Below are 17280 nucleotides of genomic sequence, written 5' to 3' on the forward strand. Positions count from 1 at the left end.
TTAGATAAGAGAGGAACTAAATCACTGACACACATTACCTTAATGTTTTGAACATTCATTGTTTGCATATCAATCCAGGTTTTTGACATTAATGTTAGGGGCATGAAGATAGGGACAGTTTTAACACCATACAGCAGATAACTGCAATTATTGTTGCAACATATTTCTTCCTTTGCGCTTGACTCTGATATTTGGATCAATTCAGCAAGGGAACAAAAACCCTGCTCGTCATTTTGAACAATTTGGCGGGGGAACAAATACAGCAGCTCCATTTCTAAGGAGCCAGCAACCTGCAGCCAGTGCCTGAGGTGTCAACGTGGGGAGGTTAGTGTGACAAGGGGTCTCAGAACAATAAAAATAACGCAAGAATAGCATTATAACACATACTATTACCAAAGACAAGGCACTAAATCACATGTGCTTGCATCCACTCCTACTGCAAGTGATGCAAGTGGGGAAAGGGTGGGGTCTATGCCTGTGATTGACGAATGGCTGCCCTCACGCAGGGATGAGGACTCTGATGCCCGAAACCATGGTGCTAAAAGAGTCACTGGCCTGTAGTGGATACTGCCATAGAACACAATGGAAAGGAAGGGCTTTAGAGCAGTCAGCGCTGCGTCATGCATCACAGTGCAGAAAATTGATTTCCTGCCTGGCTTCCATCTCCTGCTTTTTATGTGAGGCAGGGCAGGCAGCCTGGGACAGACAGTCCAGACTTAAATGCATCGATCTGTTTAGGCATACGATTGTATGTCTAAACAAATCACTCTATTTAATATTGTTTTATATTAATGTGTAGGAATTTCAGAGGGGCGCAGCAATAAAAGAGAAACCGCCCCACACATACGTGAATACATCCAGTCCTCCTTGCTGAGTATCACATGAAGCGTCTTCACTGGAATACTCCAACATCTTCTTAAAGGCGGACAAGAAGACATAAAACTGAAAATAAGCATCTGAATCAGTAACTAAAAGAGCTGCCCAAGTCAATGCTGATGCAGTACGACAACTAATTTGGTAAACCCATTTGGCTTGATCTAGATTAAACTGTGCAGGGTGAAAAGCAAAATGCACTCTGAGAAAATTCAAAAACTTTACTGGATTCTCAGAAAAGAGCAGGGCACTTGAAGTAGACCATGACAACAAAGTTTGCTGAAGAGTAGAACTGTTGTAACTTTTGTGCAAGGTTCTGGGAAGGATTCATAGCTTTATGAAACTTAAGGAGCTTTCAGTGTCACAGTCTATCAAGGACTGGACACAGAGAAGATCTGTTGAGGACACTTCTAGATTTACCCCAAAGGGAGGCTCCTTCCAGTTGCCATGGTGCTACTCTGCACAGAATGATACACATGAAATGTGTGCACTGTCTCTTTTTGGGGTCCCAGTTAGGACGGAATAAAAGGATAAAAACATTGTTTGGCAATCTTGTAGCTCTTTACTGAATGTGAAGAGAACACTGGAGTAATCAGCAAGATACTAAACACCTTGTGATAGTAGGAACAAGAAAAGAACCAAGCAAATCCAGGTGTACATTCCAGAAGAAATTATCCAAACTTTAGGAGCAAAAAACAGTAACACAATAAGAAACAAGTGGTGAAAAATCAGGGAACAAATGTGATGCAATGAATCTTCCCTCTTGCAATTTACTCCTGTGTATGGGCTTCAAACAGAAGCTGATGTCACTGGGAAAGCATAAACTAAATCTTGAATTGAGAACCTCATCTATTCTCCTAAGGTCTTGGAAAAGGTAACACATAAGGTTTGATTATGCTTCTTCCAAGAGACTGGTGGCTTTTGCTGAAAGAACGAGGAAGAACCCCAAGTTTGACATCCTACACATCACCCTTGATGTTTGAAGCCCTGCCACCCTTTGCCAGCTTTGCACTCAATGAGTGCTGTGGGAAACCCCTCTAGATGACCAATAGCACAGAGAAGCCTGAACATTCCAGTTGGCAAGGGCATTCAGCCATGAACTGACCGCGAAGTCTGGAACACTGCTTCTTTGCCTGAATGCAGTCAGTCACTCATAAGCTCTTGCTACGGCTCCCATCACAGATGTTGCAGATTCCCAGAGAGAAGTTACTTTTTGATTTTCTCCAACTGGCTGATTTTTCAGAACGATTTTGTTTTCTGGTAACTTCCTGGAACTAAAATGAAAGTTTTACAACAAGAATCTCCTCTTAGTGCCGATAAGGGATGCTATCATTACTGTACCATGCACAACAAAATAATGCGATATTAATCACCTTTATATCTTCCATGACATGAGTTTTTAGATTCAATTATATATCTTTCATCTTAAGACGTTGCACGGAATTGAAGTTAACTATAACCAAAGTTGGTCCTTCCTGTAGAAAACCAAGGCCTTCGAAGCTTACCTTCCATAAACTACTTTTTCAAATCATACTTTCACCTGGAGCCATGTGTAAGTTTCGTTGGTTGGCCACCTTTTAGCTTTTTTGCACTAGTTCAAGCTGAAAGCAAGGAACTTTGTTTGTTACACCTGGTATTAGTGCTCCTCTTTCATGGGGGATCTTTAAAGTTTGTTTGCTTAGGGCACATACCGGTTTTGGCCAGCATTCATCCAACAAGTTGTTATAAAAAGAGGTGTTTCTTTTTCCTGCGCATTTAATTGAAGCGTTTTGACTGGTAAACTCTCTATGAAAAACGCTGCAATCTGTTTTTGAAAGGTGGTTTGGACTTAAAACTGGGTTTCTGTAATAGCTGCTTCTTTAGCCTCCTTTGGATTGCTCCCGCTTCTTCTCCCATTCAGGAAAATGCCCTGTGTACCTCAGCTCATTGCACATCCCGTGTTTGAGATTTTCTGCAATATATGCCCCAAAATTCTAGGCGAACCTATCAACATCTTAACTACTTTTTTGATGGTCTTGGGGTGCATTTTGGAGCTCTGAGTAGCTTAGGCCTGAATGTTTGAGGCCTTCAACTTTCTTGAGTAAGTCATCTTAGACAAATAACCTTTTCCTTTGTTTAGTCTTCCTTCTTGAAGTGTGTATTTTTGTCTTTGGTTGATTTCGATTTAATTCTTTCTTTGAAGTACTTCTCAATCATAAAAGTGAATTACTGAAGATATTATGCTATACAAGTAAGTCGCACCAAGTTTCCTTTGTAGACTAAGGCTTGGATTTTCCTTTGGTCTATCATTGGCACATTTTAGCATGTTCCAAAGACAGACTAAAATATGCATACCAGGCCATTCTGTAGATATTATGAAGCACTGGAGCCTGTACACATCCTTGTTTCCCACCATAGGCAGTGGAAAATATTTGTATTGACTCCTGCTGTCCATGTATCAAATGCAGACGGCCGAATGGGTATACGTTTCCTTTATTAGATGTACATAACAATTGTGTTAAGCTTCTTTAAGCTTATACATTTACCAAGCACCAGACTGTACCCATGACAATTTGTTTTTTCTTTCGTCCATACAGATTGCAATAAGCTTTTTAAAGGTCATAAGTTTCTTCCATGTACTTATAAATAATTGTGTGATTAATTTCAAGGTAAGTGAGGATTTGTTACTCATGCTAGTCTTTTACTTACAGATGGTTCCTACTGTCCCTCATTGTTTATGGATTATTACCCACTTGTTATTTATCCTACTCCAATTTATTTAGAGACCTTCTTAGACTTGGTGCATTTTATTGATGACATTTATATGATTCTGATAGTAGCTATTCGACCCCCACAGTCAAGGTGATCAGTAGTATATGGCCACTTTCTATGCTCTAGACCATTTTGCACGTAAAGAAACAAAGCCAGTTTTAAAAAGGAATCATACAACTGTCAATGATGAATTATATCAGTCATTCCAAAAGGACAGGATTTCCATTTGTTTGATGGCAACTGTATCAATTGGTGGCAATATTTATGACCTTTAACAGATCCTAGATAACTCTTGGACTTTCATTTTCTTTGGCCCAGCGACATACTTGCTCTCTACTCCTCGAGGCCTTATTTCAATATTAATGACCTCTAAGGATAGTGATGTAAGGTTTGTTGCCAATACATGACATTTTGCAGCAGATCTATAGGTTGTCTGGCTCAGGCTTTACTAATAGCCCCTCACATTCCGTGGTTCTAAAAGCTAGGTTTTATGGAGGAGGGCTGTTCGTAGTGTCTCTTTTCATCATGTATTCAATAACAGAGTTTTTATCTCCAATAACCTCGGATGCTTCCTCACCGCAAACTTTGTTCATTAATGACTACTTCGATTCAAGTTCATTTACTGATGTTACAAGTAAAATTATCAAATTTGTTTCATTATATATTTTATTCCCTATCTATTCTGAGGCGATTGTTAGTATTTTTATTTAATTGTTTTTTTTAATAGCCTTATATCTTTTTGGCAATCCCTTCGGTTTTCTGACAGCCATTCAGTTACTGTTGCAGTTTTACGTTTTCAAAGTTTCTTTGTTCTGCATTTTTTGCCCGCTGGTTACTCTTCAGGTATTGTCTGCAAATCTTGTGTGCCTACAATTAAGTAGTGGCTAATACTCAAGATTGCTATTCCAAGAAAGCACCCTTCAGGTGCTCGTTTTGAACTTAATCCATTTGTAAAAATGTTTTTGCACTATGGAACAATAAACTTGTTAGTGTTTGGAAATTGCTTTATAACTCTTCCCAAGGTGATAGGCAGCAATGATTCTTTCTCTGAGATTACCACATGTATTGTGACATAGGCATGATGTTTTACCACAAACATGAATGTTTCAAGCAATCCGATAAAATTTCTGATTCTATATACAGGTGACCACAAGATCTCATAACAATGTAATCACGTGCACTTGTTTAGCATCACCTGATTCTAATTACTTTCCTAATTCATATGGGAGCTGTAAGGATTGCAGTAGGTTAATGGATATTGGTGGATTGTTTTATTTACTTAAATTCTGTGTGTGTTATTTGTCAAATGAGGGGGGATTGATCTACTGTTAGCACTTAGTTTGGACTACACTAATCTCAGATATGGGTAAAACCATGGAAACCTAGAAAATTATAATTTTTCACATAATTGCTACTGAAGGCTGGAATACTAACACTGTGACAATTCTGACAAGCTCTGCAATGAAAAAAAGTAAATATGTAAAATCCACCTACAGTAAGCTCAAACCACAGTTATATGATAAACGTCCATATTGGGGATATATATGACCACGGGAAGGCTCCTAATATGCCAGATTTTACTTATTTCACTTATTGCGTTTTGGTTATGTATTAAAAAAAAACTGGAGTTACTGCAACCAATTCTTCTTTAGAAAGTCAAACTAGCCCAATGAAAAGCATGAACTCTCAAATAATGTTGCAATTTGTAAAATGTATGATGCAAAGCGTTTTACTATGTTGCATAGTGCAGAGCCCAGAGGATGTATGTGACAAATGTGCATAATTAGTGACTGGATCATTGTTTAGTATTATTTTGGTTCGCAGTGTCTTCACTATCTAAGCATAAAGTAATGACTTGAGCAATTAAATATTGACTTGTTACCACCTCGACTGGCATGATTTTATTTTTTTGTATGATAATGGCCAGTGACAAAAAAAAAACTGAAAAGCATATATTACCATGTTTGAGAAAGCTGTACAAGTATTTTATCCAGTATGTGTTCTTCTTGAGGTGGAATTGACAAATGTTGGACATCCTCTCTCCTCCTTAACGAATGATGTTGAGATTTAATTTGATGCCTATAATTCTAGACTTTCTTATGTTACTTTAGAGTGGATGAGATGAGTTCAAAAGTGGCTGAATCACAGATTGTTTTTAAACGGGATTTCCTGTGCATACTGGCCTATTGTATTGTATTTGCAAGAGCCAGTGAATTAGGATTATCATGCACCCACACTGCTGATGGAAGAGAGGGTTTGATTTGCTGATGTTTGAGGTGTTAGTCTGTTCCATAAGAATATCAACCTGATGTTCTCTTGTTTTTGGTGTTAATTCTTGCAAAAGGCAGTGCTTTGTTCTTAACTGGTTTTATTCTGTAGCATGCCAGTATGCATGGGACTTGGTAAGTGTCATTGTTGACTGAGACAGTCTTGTACTTCGGTCTGGAACTGACCATTTCCCAACCACAAATCGGAGTACTCTGTATGCCATTTTGCCAGGTATCAGGATCTGTGTTGTAGTCCAGAATCCAGTGACCGAATAGAGTAAGCTAACATGTTGTTTCTAATCTTGATACACAAAGCTCTGTGTAGGCTAATGACTCCCACAAGTAGTCCCCACCACGTAGAGACGTTTCTTGTAGTTTTCAAATCAGGTACGAATTTCTTCATGTGCCACTAAGTTGAGCAGGTGGTTGGAGCGCCCAGTCACACTGATTCCGCTTGCTAACCAGTGTGAGTGAGGTTGGTAAGTTATTACCTGCCACATTTGATGATCATTTTGTTTCAATCCATTGGTTTTAGATGGACACTTTCCAGTCCACGGGATCATTACACTTCTTTCCTTCAGTGGATTTGGTTGCGTTTTTACTGCATGATGCAGAATTTGGATTATCTATCTTCCCAATTCGCTTTTGCTATGTAGTTTTACACATAATCATGTAATCTTCCACATCCTTCTGGCCTCCTTTCTGGCTCACCTTGTGCCTTTGGAATAAGCTTCTCCTCTTCTTCCACACATGATAATTTTCATTTTGGTTTAGGGTATTTCCTCTTTCCTTTCCTCACCTAGGATTGTCTTCACTCTGCTGCAACCAACATACATTTATACCTTTTGTTTAAAAAGAGCAAAATGTCATTTTTGGATGACTTTCACTGGATCATATCCTCAGGCTGATTCCCTGATAAGGTCAGACACCAAGTAAAGCATCCAGTAGGTTGTTCTGTTGTAGACAAATGCTGCATCTCAATTTGAAAACTAGCTGGCTGATAAGAATGACTATCTGTTGACGTACTCAGTAGTATAGTTTAAACCTTTGCCTTAAAGTACTTAGAAGGAATGCTGGCTTTCATTAATACGTAATTGAATCATAACACTAACACTAACACACACAACACACACACACACACACACACACACACACACACACACACACACACACACACACACACACACACACACACACACACACACACACACACACACACACACACAAAAAATAGCTTAAGGAAATTCCAAAGCCAACACGATTAACTAATTCACATGACTCTTACAATACTAAGTAAATCAGAGAGAACATAAAAATGAAAAACTATTTCGCCAGTTTGGGAAGAAAAAAATGAATCTGTAGAGTGAAAAGTATGATCAATTAACTACTGTGCAAGTTTCTGCAAAGTTACATTACGTATAAATATGAAATTAATCAAAATATTGTAGCAAAGGTGTTGTTAATCCTTGTGAGGTGATGTAATTGTAAGCAATGACATTTATTTAGGACTCCAACAGTTCTTTTGTTACCGGGCACAGTCTCAAAGAGTTGCTGTTTCTCTATGTGCTCTTTGTTAAACTGAAGTATTTTGACAGAATGGTCCTATGTGCCTTTACTTTTGTGTTTCAAAATGAGATTCTATTGCTCTTCCTGAACCAGATTCTCTTTGAATCATTTAGACTGCTCTCTTTATTCATACAGAGAGACGTTTTGAAGCAGGAAAGCGTTATTAACATATAAAGGTACTCTACTATTTAATAGGAGAAAACGGTATCATATTCTCCTAGGAGTTCCAGAAAATATTGTTCTAATATAAGTGTAATGGAGGCCATATTTACTTTTTAAGACTCAGCTTCTGATTAATTGTTGTAATATGTAAACAGGAGTCACAACCTGTAAACTGAAGTCAGAAACGCAAGGTTCATCTATTTGCATTTGCTGGACATGGCTCAATGATTATACCATTTCTAAAGCACCCGAGTCGTCCATAACACTGTTAGAGTGAACTGGAGGAAAGGAAAGGAATTTCCTTTTAATATTTAATTCATTAGGAACCATTATATCTTTCTTCTCAAATAAATATAAGAAAATGACCACAGCTATCCTGGGTCGGGCTTCCATTGTCACCAAGGGAACAGTGGCCATAGCCAGAATGATTACACTTCCCTGTTGTATTATTTTTATGGCTCAGCCTGTTTTATACTACCTACTTTTTTCAATAGATATAGACTGTATTGTCCAAGTTGATATGGGGCAAACATAGCATGTATAGCTTAATAGAACAAGCTATGCGACCTCTGGATAGAGGAGGATTGAAAATACCAAATATAGAAAGAAATGATTGAGCCGCTCAGCTGACCTGGCTATCAAGATGTCTGGCAGTAGAGATGGATCGTTAAGAAGAGATTTTCTGACTGCAAAATGGATTTTGCTGACTATTTCCGCATGGTGTGGGAGTGCCATGGTATTGAATAATACCGATCTACTCCGATGTTGGTTATATATGACGTAAATGGCAAATGATTACCAACCACTATGGCAACCTCTCTGCTGGGTATGTCTGACAGACTGGAAAAGTTAAGGACACATCTAAATTTATAGACCTGTTCTTACTAATGCCTAAGCATCACGTAGCAATGAACAGGATAGAATCTTAAGTGCTTGATGTTACTAACACAGCTCCTGAACCTATTGAAATGGAGGACTGCAGAAATAAATGTTAAGACACTCCTAAACAGCAATGAATGGGGGGAGAGGGTGAGGTTATTATGGAATGGGACATGATTGTGTTGGCACTTAAATCCAAAAGATAGAAGATGCATCCATGATGAAGGTGTGATAAATCAGAGTATACCGAGCTTAGACACTGTGTAGGGCATGATAAAGTGGATGCTGGATAAAATGCTTGAAGGAAGGAGGAATACATAAAGATTGTACAGGGTACAATATAAATGCGCTAATACCATCACTGGGGCTATGTTTTTGTACTCTGTGACCTTTTCCCTAGCAAGTTTCATCATGTGTACCTATGCAAGGCTATACTATAGACATGAATTAATGTTGCTTACCAGCTGTGCTAACCATCTATGATCATGTTATGGTTCATGCTTGATTTGTTTGTTAAAGTTACTAGCTCTCTTCCATCCTAATAGATGATGTGACTGATGTCTTTGATGCAAGTCATGACTGTTAAAAATATGGTGTTTACGTGCATACTATGATTGGAAACAAATAAAAACAGATGTTTAATAAAAGGAAATGAGCACAGCCTGGGCAAGGAAAGTCAAGATAAACTCCTACAAACATCAACAGGCATAGTTGTAAACTTTAAACTTCTAGATCCATCTTACTTACTTACCTACCTTTTGGGGTAATAAACAATGAGGTCAGAAGACACAAAAGACCATTATAAAGAAAAAAATACTTACTTATAATCCTAGTTTTCTGTCATGGGTACTATCTCTCAATCCATGACTGGAAGAATATTTCCACACACATTTTTCCGGGAATCCTGCAAATGCATGGGGATATTCTACTGTATGTGGATATAATACAGAATCCCAAGAGAGAGAAAATGTTTTCCCTTAAGGTAATCAAAAACATGACCATAACAAAAAGGTTGACAAATGCAAAAAAAATAAAAACATGATGGATGGAATGCTGAACAATGCAAACATTCACCCCCAAAAATCTGGGATTAGATTAATCCATTGTTTTTTTTGCTCACCACGCCACCCCAGTTTGGACCCAGCCATATGTAAATCAGTCTTGATCCTGTTCCCCATGGGAACAGTAAAGCCCGAAATACCAAGCCAGGTCCTCCCTGGACCGGAAACAAGCACTCTAGGACCAGTTTCAGGGTATCACCCTTTATCGGTCTGGCTAGCTTGAATCCAGAGGTGCAGTGAGCACGGGGACCCACGTCTGGGCATACCCTTCCCCACTTAGGGCAACATATGCAAAAAATAAATAAAAAAACAGATGATGTAAGGAGTGCTGGACAATGCAAACATGTCACCAAAAGACTCAAGGCTCTTTGAATTGATAGCAGAGGTTAGGATGAGTGGATGCTAACAGCTGTAAGAGCAACTCTTCAAGAATAGTTTTAGGGGAAGTGACTTATGGAACCGAGTATGTGTTTGATCACGTTTTACTATTGTAGCCTACATGACAAAGAGTCTAGAGGATATGGTCTCGATGCTGCACAGGCAACAGGAATATTGGTCAAGTGACAGCAAAATAAAACATTGCCATAAATATCAATTGAGAAAGGAAAACATTACCTTTTTATGCGGAATGAGTTCTAGGCATGCTTGGTACACTTGCCGTGTTCTCTCTGGATCCTGCAGAACAAACAAAATGTGTGAAATTATCTACAGCACATATGAACAGGTTACCTTTGGTAACAATCTTGCTGGTGGATACTTTATCTAACCGCCGATTCCTTACCTTTAAAAAATCCCCAGGTGCCATACTGGATCCAAAAGACTTAAATGTATTCCTCATTCATGCCAGAAGGTGTCATTGTGAAGCTCTGTGCCAACTTCTTTCCACCCTAGAACTGACGACAGAGCCTCATATAAGCCTCCGCGAGACGTAGGAATCATCTCTCCCTCTCTGTACGCAGGAGCGTTCCACTACCGAGCACATGCCACACTTCTTGCCACCACTTTTAAGTAAGTTCACACCCCAGCTGTGCGATAGTACTTTCGCCACATCCCAAAGTGAATATGTTTAAGTTGTCAACCCTACAATTTCAGTTTGGTTCTGTTTTAGATATTGGTGTGTTCTTTAACTTTAGAGATTACATGATGGCTTGATTCGCCTAGACCTGTACGGAAGCGGATACATCTTTCTGTGGCTCGCTGTGTCCTGCTGCAATGCAAGCAGTGGGCTTGGGATATTTTTTCCTGAGCGGATAGTTGGCATGCTTTGCCCTGATTGAGGTAATGTGGTGCCTAGGCACCCCAGCATGCACCAGTATAGATTTTCACCTTTGACTAGTCAAAGGTCACTAATGCACCCTCCTGTATGCTTGCCACCTCGCAGTGCTTTTCGTTTTGAAGTTTTATCAGTAACATGTTTTCTTTGGTGCAAAACGGCACAGGATGGGTTTTTTACTCTTCTAATTATGTTAATCTTTATGATTCATTCTTTCTTGATTTGTTGTTTAGCTACAGTCTGTTTGGGGTCTTCAAGCACCAATTAATAACTTTTCCAATAAGAGGTGCTATGGTTTTGAAGCACCATGCTTTTTAATTCATAGATGTATACACTGTTTGTTTAATAGGTACTTCTTTCTTCCATTCAGGGGTGTGGAATTCCTATAGCCCGACAACCAGGACATTTAGTTTGAGGTCAAGGACAATAGGTTTTCATGTTTATTTTGCCATTGGGACAAGTAGGCCCCAACCCCCTGCAGCACAAACCCTTTGGCTGCCAGTTCACAGGGAAGGAAACTGCAGTTGAGGTAATATTTGTGTCCATATATTAATGCTGCTCAAACTTGTATTTATGGTTCATAAATTCAAAGCCTTTATTAATAAAGCGAGTGCTCTAAATAAACGTTGTAAGGTCACACTGTACTACGGACAGTGGTTCCAGTAAAAAAAAAAAAAAAAAATTGTCTACACACACATTTGAAACGTTTAACTGTATGAGGCTATGTATAATGCTCCCAGAACGCTTTCTGTTTAGAGGCAAATGTTTGCAGAAGTTTGTAACCAAGATTAATGATTATTTGCTTTCAAAATAAAATGTTCATTAAAAAAATGCACAATGGAAAAAAAAAAAAAAGATTTTGCTAAATTACTCTAGAATTTTATGTACTATTTCTTTGAAGCATCACTTAGTAAAATGCTAGGATGTTAAAAAAATATTAAAAATCGAAAATCAGTAAAACTATTTTCAACAAGAATAAGGGAAAAAAGAACTGGTAAAACCAACTGATCTGACATTGGTTGTCAGTCTTTTGGTTTTGTCAATACTTGTTTTGCCATTACTTCTGTAACACTTTATTATTGTTGGCGCTGTCAAGCCCTCGCCATTGTAACAAACATTAGCAAAAATCAAAACAAAAACAAAAAAAACATTTTGGTCTCAAAAAGCACACATTGTCACAGTAGTTCCTGGCACTGAACAAAACTACTTTGTTTGCCAATACTCTTCTTGGGGAACTGCAGAATGCTATCACTGAGAGCAAAGCCAGACAACAGATGGATAGGGAGAGAAATAGAATTTTAATTAAAAAAAAATGTCTTGGTTAACGACAGACCTAATTAGGGGCCTAATTCTTAAAGAAAGCCCAAAGTTCACCCATGGTGTATTTTCCACATTAGAGGCTTTCGTGAGACCAGGAAACCTTACTCCTTGAATTTTCAGTGACTAATTTATGTATTCACTGTTGCAACAACAAATGTAGTATTTTTTCCTATTAGATACCCTTGTTAATGCAGGGAGCCTCATATAAGAGCCACCTCAATGAGGTGATGTCAGTTTTTCTTGACTCTGTCCGCGTACTCGGACACAGAGGCCAATAATAAGCAGTTATACCAGTGTGCAGATTCCTAGATTGGGACCTTTTATACTGGAAAGAAGACCATTCCAAAGAACAAAGAGGGAGTGCGCAGGGAGGACTCTGTAGTAAGAGTATCCACCAGAAAAGCTTTACCCAAGGTAAGTAACTTCTTGTTCCGATGGATACTTCTAACTGCAGATGCTTCACCTTATGAATAGATACCAAAGCACTACCACCCAAGGTGGTGGGCCAGTGAAAACCCCCAGGGCATCGCAGACTGCTCTGCCAAATTTAGCAGCCACAGAACAATAACATTGGGCCAAAAAAGCAAAATTTGTGATAGGCACACAATGTGCATGTCACAACAACACTGTGGAACAACCAGCAAACCAGAACCGCAAAGCAAGCCCGAGCTGGAAAGAGGGATGTCTGATGAAAGAGAAAGTGCAGATTTTAATTTTATAAGTTACACTCTTTGTCCCTATCCGGACTTGGCTCTTCTCAGCATCAAATACATTCTGCTGGAGGGAGATGTTAATGTGGCTCACTCCACCCTCCTTCAATTTTGATGCACAGTGGGAGGAGGGTTACCTCACAACTCCCTGCAGCAGCATGTATGGCTCGCTTCTCAGAGCCAGGGGTTTCGGCAGGGGGATTAGGAGGCAGGGGCCTACAATAGGTAACAGAGGATGGTAAGGAATAGTACACTGCATAGGAGGCAGGCGCAGTTTGCCATCTCTGGAGGAAACACCAGTATCCGCTGCAGGGGGCTGTGGACCTTGCCATGGAGCAGTACACCAAGCCTCTGGCAAAGCCTTGCACGAAACTGAGGAGGATAATGCCCTGAGGGCACAAACAGGTCCACAGAATGCTCTGCACAACTTTCTTTGAAGTGTTTGGTGAGAAGGCTGATTCTTCCTTGAAACAGGTGAGACCCACTAAACGAAATGTCCATTAAAGAGGCTTGTGCACCCCCAGAGATGCCCATGGATCTCATCCAAGCATGCTGTTGAAACACCACGCTATTTGCAACAGCTCTGTGCAAGCAGTCAGTGGTGTCCAGTCTAGAACAGATGATGTAATTTATAGCATCCTGACCATTCTGGACTGTTTGAGCCAAATTGGTCTGGAATTCTTCCAGCACAGTTGGCAAGATCTTGCCAACCATGTCCTACAAAGCATGGGTACATCTTCCCATCACAACAGCTTCCGAAAATTCTGAAATTTTTCCTCAGTCAGGAAGAAACATAGGAAACGAATTAGGGTTCGCCCTACTGGTGGAAGCCTGACCCACCAAACTCTCAGGTGTATGGTGTTGCATTAAAAATAAAAAAACAGGGTTGCCTGGCACCAATGTGTGGCATCTGGTAACATGCCTGTTCACTGGAAAACAGGAATAGGTGCCCATAAGGTTGTTAGACAGGGCCTCATTAAATGGGAGTACTGCTTCAGATAAAGTCTGACACATTTAAAAAAAGAACAAATCCCTGGCATTGGTTTTGGCCTCCATAGTGGATCATTTAAGTCCAAAACCTCTGCTGAACATCTCATCACTATCGTGAAGGAGGTACTCTTTTTTGTTTTTTTGTCCAGGGGGAGAACACAACTCAGTTTCCAACCCACTGAGGCCCATTAAATTCAGATATAAATTGTCATCACACAGCTGGGGAAAATACTCCCTCACATCACCATTATCATCCCCAAAGGCTGAATGGCTCTGATTGGAGTCCCAACAATAAAGTTGTTGGAACATTGTGGTACAGCTTTGAGACAAAGGGATAAGTCTGTCTAAGTCAGAATAAACTGGGGTAAGTGGCATCATTATGGCAGTGAGACGCAACCTCAGTCAAGGCAGTTTTAAGAATTTGCTCAGAGTTAGTGAGGACAATAGGAAAAGCATTTGTCTTCTGTCACCAACAGCGTTAGTGGTAGCATCAATGACACAGATACTAACGTGGATTTTGATGCTGGAATTTAAGTTGGCTCTGGCATCAGAGCAGAACCTGAGGTGTGTCCTGGAGGGCAGATCCGGCAGTGGTATGCTGAAGGCCTTTGTAGAGCCTTGGGGCCAGAAGGCATAATAGAGGGACCAATAAGTATGTCAAAATATTTTAACAAGGCCTCTCGAAAGATCTCAATCTGTTGCAACATAACCAAAAAGACCTGGAAGGTGCACTGTAATCAGTTACTGAATCGGCTCTTCAGTGTGAGACCAACCGAGAGAGATGGCGAGGCACCCTGACTACCTTGTGACTTCTCAGGTTGAGATTGGCAGGACTGGGACAGATCTCACTTGGTTTTCTTGTGTTTCAGTTTGATGTTGACTTTACAGAAGATTTGGATCTCGAAAACAACCTGTCCTGGGAATGTCTTCGAGAGCGGAAACGGGTGTGCATCCTTGACTTTGAGTGGAACTTCTGAGACTTCTTTTGGTGACATTCATGTTGGCCATGTTTTTACCGGATCACTTTTGGGTTCATAAGGGCCCACTCCTTAAAGAACTTTAAGTTATGCGCAAAACCCAAACACCTTGGCAGACCTTTTGAGGATTTGTCACAGACATTCGCTTGTGATCTTCGCTATGGAGCTCAAAACCCAAAGTCTTAAGAAACAAATTGTTTTAAAGCAAAAGCTCAAATGACAAGAAAAGGTTTGGGAACAGACAACAAAAACGTAGAAAGAAAGGAACTCATGTCAGCATGCAGAGGCTCGGTCGTCACTTCCAGGGCGGAATAAAGTCATGGCAAAGCCACATAAAGCCACCAACCAGCACGCAGGAGCAATTTTGTTAACATCTGTAGATGGTGCCTGGGATAGTCTAAATGTGAGGTATCTGGCGTTAAAAGTATCCTCCAGAAGACGCTAGTCATCATATCCATTTTCACAGCAGCTCCATTTGGTAAGTTTCTACTGCTGCACCAAAAAAATCATATACCTATTCATACAAAAAGTACATTGACAACAAATATGCAACACTTCAGATTTTGTTTTTGTTTTAAATCATGCATTAATATATTTCAAAAAGATTTTAGAGCCTTATATTTAAAACGTAAAGATAGATTATGATAATATCTTACATGGAAAGTAAATCTTAGTTAAGTGGCTGCAGCAAAAAAACACATTTTCTTCTAATTTGATTTTTCATAATGTAAATATGCAACCTTTGCCAAGCACCTTTAGGGTTTAAAATAAAGTTTGACAAATCTTGATATCTTTTTGTGGGTGAAGTCATCTTCAGAAACAGATATTTTCTGAATTGTATCCCTATAGCTTGAAATTATAGATGCTAAGCAGAGTTCATATTTAAGGGGACTTTCATTCGGGGGGGTGTCATTGCTTCTCAAGAGATCAATAATCATAAGCAGTCTATTTCAGAATCCATACTTAAACTCTCACATCGATCAGGTGATTAACAAAAAGTCCCCAACAATAAACAGATTAAAAAAAGGTCCTTTTAAATCGGTTTCTACATATTAACAACTTCGACAATGCCCTTTTAAATAACTGCACAATAGAAGGATAATAGAGGTGAGCCAGACTGAAGTGTAGCACATCACTGGCATTTCCAGCATCTACATGGATATTTGTTTAATCTAATCATTTTTTTAGGCTCCTTTAACTGCAGCACACGTATACCCAATGTAAATAATTCTAATCACACTCATCGAAGACAGGTACCACTCTCCATTAGCCTGCATTTGACTGCCAGACGTCAAACAAAGTCTATCCGCACCCTCTGTCCACAAAAGAAATTACAAAACTTTACTTTTGAGTAATTTGTGATGGGTTTCAAAACCTTCAGCTGATATTTTAAAAATCAAGTCGGTGGGTTGCTAGATATAAAATGATACTGAAGTATATCCATGACTAGAGTGCAGCAGCAGGTTTTAAGCGAGGGTGCTGCTCCGGCGAGGAGCATGTTTTATGCAATTTTCTTTTTTACCTATCATTTAATAGTTTGAGCATTAAATACATATAACATTTTTGCTCAACAAATATTTAAGTATAAAGAAAGTACATAATATTCTAATATGAACCAATGAAACACTAATTCTAGAACCAAAAGCTAAAAAGTGTACAAAAACTTCCAAGAACCTAGTTGATAATAGCAAAGGTAGCATCAAGCTTCAAGTTCTCCCATTTTATCCCACTCCTCAGGGAATTACACTGTCTCAAAGTTTCATCAGAGACAAAGGGGAAAACTTGTGACCATGCATAAAATACTGCACAAACTCCAATCTTTCCAACAACAAATACAGATCAAACCCTAAAGCCCACCATGATATTTCAGGTCTCTAACCCACATAAAGTTTAAACCACCACCATATAAATAGAAAACTAATGAAATACATTGTTGTCGACAGTAAACCACCTATAACCAATTGAGCAGAACAAGAGGTTACATTTATGACAATCTGCCCCTGACTTTGCTCTTTCTCTGTTATTGAATGTTGTGTCAATTTGCCTACTAAGCTAAACCATCCTTTCGACATAACCTCTGTGGACTGAACATTGCACAGTGCATTTTAATAGTTCCTTTGTAAGCTATACGTGGCAAAGTATATTTTTGTAGCCCTAATACAGATATCTTTTACCACAGATGACTAAATGCCCAGAATATTTTGAAAATAAATCTTTTACAAATTCAAAACTAATTCCTCTACTGATGCCTAGAGTCATGCAGATGCTATTTGGTGCTGCTTTCAGCAGATCACTATGCTGTCGCTACACCATGTTTTTTAAGGCCTCATGGCTTTTTGGTAGTAACGTCTGTCTCCATTTAACCAGTTCAACATAAACAGCTGAAGACACTGATCTGTAACAGAACAAAGGACTGGCCGCATTGTGTCCTAATAATGCAGTGCGATGTGG

At 39.3% G+C, this 17280-nt stretch overlaps 1 protein-coding gene across 1 annotated transcript in view; it reads right to left on the reverse strand.

Moving 5' to 3' along the window:
* The window catches only part of CRNKL1 (crooked neck pre-mRNA splicing factor 1), a 101812-nt gene that overhangs the window by 36835 nt on the left and 47697 nt on the right, over positions 1 to 17280 (reverse strand). The window contains exon 9 of the mRNA XM_069234341.1: positions 10175 to 10234. Coding sequence (XP_069090442.1) covers positions 10175 to 10234 — 60 coding nt within the window. The remainder of the gene's footprint in view (positions 1 to 10174; positions 10235 to 17280) is intronic.

This window comes from Pleurodeles waltl, chromosome 5, assembly GCF_031143425.1.
Source record: "Pleurodeles waltl isolate 20211129_DDA chromosome 5, aPleWal1.hap1.20221129, whole genome shotgun sequence".
Taxonomy (NCBI): domain Eukaryota; kingdom Metazoa; phylum Chordata; class Amphibia; order Caudata; family Salamandridae; genus Pleurodeles; species Pleurodeles waltl.